Below are 6078 nucleotides of genomic sequence, written 5' to 3'. Positions count from 1 at the left end.
CCTCTCTCCTCTCTGTCTCTCTCCCCCCTCTGTTCATCTCTTCCTCCCTCTTCCTTCCTCTCTTCTCTCTTCCCCTACCATCTCTGCCTCTGTCTCTCCTCTGCCCTCTCTTCCTCCCCTCCGCCTCCCATCTCTCCCTCTCTCCTCACTCTGTCTATCTCTCATATTTAATTAGAAGATACCTTTTAACATGTAAAACAGTGAGCTTCTAAGCATCACCACAGCTAGGATTCTAAAGGTTTGTGAGTCTAGGGTTCTAATACTGCATGTTTCTAGCTCCTCCTCTTCCTCCTTTCCTCCCTCTCTCTTCCATCTTCCTCGCTCCTCAGCCCATCTCTCTTTTCTTGATTCAGCGTTACATGGTGCTCTGCCGGTGCCTGAGGACAGACAGGCCAGGTCTCCTCAGCAGTGACCTTTCTCAGCCCAGGGCCAGGCTCTCTTTACCCATCCCGGACCCTCCAGGCGCTGGCCACCCTCCATGCCTCCCCCTCTCTTTCTTCACACACCGCACCCAGCTCACAGCTCTGATTCAACAGGGAGAGGAGCCCGAGGGTCAAGAAGTGTGTCTGTCATTTTCATTCATGCCTCTGCCTAGCCCTGGAGCTGGCCTTGGGTCAGACAGAAGCAGAAGAAGCCCGAGGCTGTCACAGTCTTGGGATCCGTCACCCATACCGACAGGAGAATATCTTCTAGCTGTGACCCCAGTCTTTACTTTTTTTTTTTTAAGCCCTTACCTTCCGTCTTAGAATCAATACTATGTATCAGTTCCAAAGCAGAAGAGTGGTAAGGGCTAGGCAATGGGGGTTAAGTGACTTGCCCAGGGTCACACAGCTGGGAAGTGTCTGAGGCCAGATTTGAACCCAGGACCTCCTGCCTCTGGGTCTGGTTCTCAATCCACTGAGCCACCCAGCTGCCCCTAGTCTTTACTCTTCCTGGCAGAGTGGGGGGGGGGGGCAGGAGAGGTGTAGAAAACTTCAGAGTATAAGCCATAATCATGGGCAGATTCAGGGATCTGGGCATGGCCAAATGGCCTGGGCCAGGGCAGAAGGCCCCTGACATTCCTCTCAATCCCCCAGGATACCCCTCCCAAACCACCAGAAGGCACAATATACTCAGATGCTCCCCTCCCTGGCCCCAACTTCACCCACCCCAACTCACAGTGAGGAAACAGGTGAAGGACCAGCACAGTCTCTGCCACTTCATCCTCAGGATACCCTGGGGCTGGGCTGGCTGACCTGAGGACAAAGGAGAGGAAGCTGGGCATCAGGGCAGGCAGGAGCATCTGGGGGGGAAAAAGTCTCACCTGTCATCCAAGGAAGCCAGGTTCAAAGTCCAGCCCTACTACGTAATAACTGTGTGACTGTGGGCAAGTCTCTTCCTATGGGCCTCTTTCCTTCTCTTCAGCTCTAAATCTATAGCAAGTTTGTGGAGTGTATTCCTATCATCCTGGAGGCATTACAGAATTGGAGAGGCCAGGGGTCAGGGCCCTGGAGATCCTGGTTCAAGGCTGGGCCCTGCCACACACTGGCTATGGTACCTAGGTAGGGCAAGAACCTTCCTCTTGTCAAATAAAGCGGGTTGGAACAGATCATAGGATAGGAGCTGGAAAGGACCTCAGAGGTCATCTATCTGATCTAATCCTCTCATTTGAATAATATAATAATAATAATAATAATAATAGCACCTAGGTAGTACAATGGATAGAAAGCCAGGCTAGGAGTCAGCAAGACTCATTTTCATGAGTTCAAATCTGCCTTCAGACTCTTACTAGCTGTTTGACCCTGGTCAAGGCACTTAACTCAGTTTGCCTCAGTTTCCTCATCTGTAAAATAAGCCAGAGAAGGAAATGGCAACCCATTGTAGTAGTAGTATCTTTGCCAAGAAAACCTCAAATGGAGTCATGACTGAAAAATAACTGAACTAATAATAATAATAATAACAAATAACTGAACAGATATAATAACAACTAGTCTATCTTTAGCACAAGGATTCTTAATTTAACTTCTATGCTTGGACCCCTTTCAGCAGTCTGATGAATTCTGTGGACTCCTCTTAGAATGCTTTTAAATGCATAAAATACACAGGATTACAATGGAAATAAATTATGTTGAAATGTAGTTGTTACAATATTCAAAAACAAAATAAAACCAAAAACACAAGTTTGAAGATCCCTGATTAAGAGGCTCTGATAAAATAATTTATGCAGGTTGTTTTGTTTGATGAACTCAGAGCTCCCATCCCACTGACTCCCCTCTTGGGACTTCTGTCTCTTCCTCTAGAGAATGGCTCCCCATCCAGAGCTCCCCTTTGCCATGAATTCCTGGAAATGAAGACTGGGAGAACTGATGGGGGAATGGGATCTAGCTCCAAAGTGAGGGATCTCAAGTACCAAGGGGAAGGGGACAAGAGGAAGATCTATATATATAGAAAGGAGGCTGGGAAGTAACCCAAGATAAACTCATGACTCAGATTGACCTGTCGTCTTGACTGAGCCCTCACCTACCTCCCTTCCCACCCCATCCCCAGGGCAGCTGGTTCCAGTTCCAGGCCTGCTACTGAGTCAATATGTAATCTTGAGCCAGTCCCTTCTTCCCCCTTGGGCCCCAGGCTCCTCCTCCATAAACAAAGCAGCCTTTTGGTCTAGATGGTGAAGGGCCCTTCCAGCTCAATTCCTAATTTGTTTATGACTTTAGGCAAATCTCTCCCCATTTCCGACCTCAGTTTCTTCTACTCCAAGGTAGGGAAATCGGAGCTAAATAGAACCATTTTTTTTTAAGTGCCGTTGAATTTTATGACTAGATTCCATATTCCTACAGTTGGTAAATTGCATACTATTTTAGGTATTTTAATGAGACTTAGAAATACTAAGAAAAAATTGGTATTCAAAGGGTTAATTTTGTTTCTACTAACAAAGGCATCATGGTAGAGGGGCCAGAAGGCTGGACTCAGGAGTGAGGAAGGTCAGCGTTTGAATCTCACTATGGATGCTAACTGTGTGACTCTGGAGAAGGGACAGCCCTTACTGGACCTCTTTTTTCCTTATCTATAAAAATGAGATGGTTGGGCTCAAAGATCTTCCAGTTTTGATAATTAGATACATGCTATTGTTATTCAGTCATTTCAGTCATGTCCGACTCTTCGTTTTCTTGGCTAGATATTGGATATGTTTGCCATATTTTCCTCCAGCTCATTTTACAGATGAGAAAACTGAGGCAAACAGGGTTAAGTGACTTGGCCAAGGTTACCCAGCTAGAGTGTATCTGAGGCTGGATTTGAACCTGGGTCTTCCTGACTGCAAGCCTGGTGTTTTATCCATTGGGCCACCTCATTGGGATAAATAGAGACAAGAGTATTTATTATGCACTTGCTATATGCCAGGAACTGCAACTAGACATTTTTGTGCTTGTGGTCAGAGACATGAAATGCAGGGAATGGGGGTGGTGGTGGTGGGGAAGACGCCAGGACATCTCAAGGGTGAGTGCTCCTGAAGAGGGGTAATCGGGGGTCTGGTCGCCCAGGGACACCTCAGGGCCGGTGTTGGGGAGCCCCTCGTGGGGCCGAGGAGCCAGGCCAGGCGAGGGAACGCAGCAGGATGCAGCAGAGATATCAGGGCAGAGAAGGAACGCACTCTCTAGTTCTAATTAATTCTTAATGCTAACTAGGTCCAAAAGCTGCTGAGGTATATACTGCTCTGTTAATAACTCTCTGAATTTTGGCACCCGAAGGCAAAGCCCCAGTGGCTCTGCCCCAGTTCCAGGTCTGCCCAGATGAGCTCTCCGACAGGCACCGTTCCCCGTCTCTGGCCCTGTGTGTCTCTGGATCTTTTAAATTCGCGGATGAGGAAGAAGAGTCTCCTTGTTTCTCTCTGATAGTTTCCCACTGGCCTACTTGTCTGACAGGCTCCTGGGACAGAGGCAGAAGGGAAAGGCTGTATGATGGCAATGAAGCAAGCGGCCCTGGGTTTGGAGTCAAAAGCACTGACGTGTTCTCCTACCCCTCCGTCTCCCCTTCAACAGGTCCCTTCATCCCTCTGGGGCTCAGGCTGGGAGAGCTGGACGGAGGGATCTGAGGCCTCAAACCTCAGTGGCTCACACCTTCCTCCTAAGGCTCGGGCTGGCCCAGGGTCTCCTTATTGCCTCAGGTGACCCCCGACACCATGTGAAGGAACCTCAGCTCTAGGGGCTGGAAAAAGTGAGCCAGGGAGCAACTCGATCCTTCATTGTCCCAGCCAGGTCCCACAGGCCCCTTCAGTCGGTGCCAGTGGTTCAGGTTACACCTCGTGGTGGAAAGGGGAGGGAGACCAGCCCGGCCCCCAAGGGGGTTCCCGATGCCAGCCAAAGCCAGCCAGATTCTTCCATCCTGCCATCCTGCCTAAATCAGGGAGGGGAAGGTAGAGGGAGCCATCTCTGCCCAACTCTCCCAGCACAACAGGGAGGATGGAGGGAGACTCGAGAAAGGGCTTCCTTGGGGAGGAAGGCTCCCAAGGACTATAAGCAGAGACCTGCCCACCTGGAACCTTTTAATTAAGGCTCTAAATAGGTAATTGTGACCACAGACTGCCCTGCTTATTAGGGACTGCTCTCCTGCCCTAACTAGCCCAGCCTAGCGTAGCCTCCTGGTCAGCTCTTCCTTCCCAAGAGCAACAACCCTCAAACAAGCCTCTCATCCAAGACTCGGGGCTTTTGTCCACCTCAATCACTGATGCTCTAAAGGTCTCTGCCTAGAGGTGGCCCAGTGGACCTCGAGTCAGGAAGACTGAATTCAAATCTGGCCTCAGACGCTAGCTAGGTGACTCTAGGTAAGTCACTTTACCCTCTATGTGCCTTAGTTTTCTTGTCTGTAAAATGAACTGGAGACGGAAATGGCAAAGCACATAACCCGGTTTGCCTCGGTTTCCCCATCTGTCAAATAAGCTGAAAAAGGAAATGGCAAACCCCTCTCGTATCTCTGCCAAGAAAATCCCAAACGGAGTCACAAAGAGTCAGACACAACTGAGAATGACGGAATAAATAACAACTTGTTTGCAGAGTCCCACATTTTATATAAACCCTGTTGGCTGGCTCACAAAGCCTAGAATTGTTTGCAGAACCTGGAACTGTTGGCAGAGCCTGGCATTATTCCTGGAATTTAATGACTATTTGCAGGACCTCAAGGCTAATACTAGAGTCTTGGATTATTCTTAGAGCCTGGAGCCTGGTACTGTTTGCCTGCTTGGCTGCTGTAGACTCTAGAATTATTCTTGGAGCCAATTTGGCTATTTACGAAACTCCTGGCTATTGAACCTCCTCCCTTAATCGTGTGACAGAGCCCTGGTTCAGAAGACACAGAAATCCTGGCGAGCCCATCCCTGGGGGAGCTGGCCAAGCCTCTGCCCCAACACATCCTCTTCTTTCTCCTTTGAGACGAGTCGGGCCCTTCTCACTCACTTCCCTAAGAAATGCTCGGTGGTCCCAGGGGCACCTTCCACTCTGCCATCTCTCACGGGCGGTCTTGAGTCTCCCCTCTGCCACTTACCTCATTTCCTTCCAACCAACGCTCAAATAATGCCTTCCCTAAAGGAAGCCTTTTCAGATTCACTCCAGCTGCTCGAGTCCTCCTCCCTCCCAAATATTTACATTTTATACATTTTTATGACACAAATATTAAAAATTATACAAAATAGATGTCATGAAATATTTCATAGTGCACCGTATTAGCCCAGATATTGTGCAATCCCAAAGATTTTGAAGGGTAACTCAGAAAGAGGAAAAGTACTTGGGTTTTGGAAGAAGCCTGTTTTTCAACATGGCCAATATTATTTTCTCTACCCATCATCAAATAAATAACGGGTAAACGTTCAGAAATTATAACTACAAGAGCCTTGGCTTGAGAGCTACTGAAACCAAAAACACTGGCCGTCAAGTCCTGCTCGAAGAATGATTCGTGGGTCAACGAACCGGGATGAGAAAAACGATTTTGGGGATTACAGGAGGGTCGAACTGCCAGACTGCCAGATCAGACACGCAGACACCCTCTTGCTGGGTGTGGCAAAGTTTATTGAATTTGGGCGCAAAATTTATAGGGAAAATGATGTAGGGG

At 48.5% G+C, this 6078-nt stretch overlaps 1 protein-coding gene across 1 annotated transcript in view; it reads right to left on the bottom strand.

Annotated features, from left to right (window-relative positions):
* The window catches only part of RELT (RELT TNF receptor), a 22007-nt gene extending 20697 nt beyond the window's left edge, over positions 1-1310 (bottom strand). Inside the window, exons 1-2 of the mRNA XM_044668912.1 lie at positions 1304-1310; positions 1159-1235 (exon numbers count right to left, since the gene is read on the bottom strand). Of these exons, the coding sequence (XP_044524847.1) occupies positions 1159-1235; positions 1304-1310 (84 nt within the window). The remainder of the gene's footprint in view (positions 1-1158; positions 1236-1303) is intronic.
* Positions 1311-6078: the final 4768 nt, after the last annotated feature.

The sequence above is a fragment of the Gracilinanus agilis genome, chromosome 3, assembly GCF_016433145.1.
Source record: "Gracilinanus agilis isolate LMUSP501 chromosome 3, AgileGrace, whole genome shotgun sequence".
In the NCBI taxonomy this organism is placed as follows: Eukaryota; Metazoa; Chordata; class Mammalia; order Didelphimorphia; family Didelphidae; genus Gracilinanus; species Gracilinanus agilis.
Note: the sequence above shows the minus strand (reverse complement) of the source record. Positions and strands in the feature narration are given on the sequence as shown.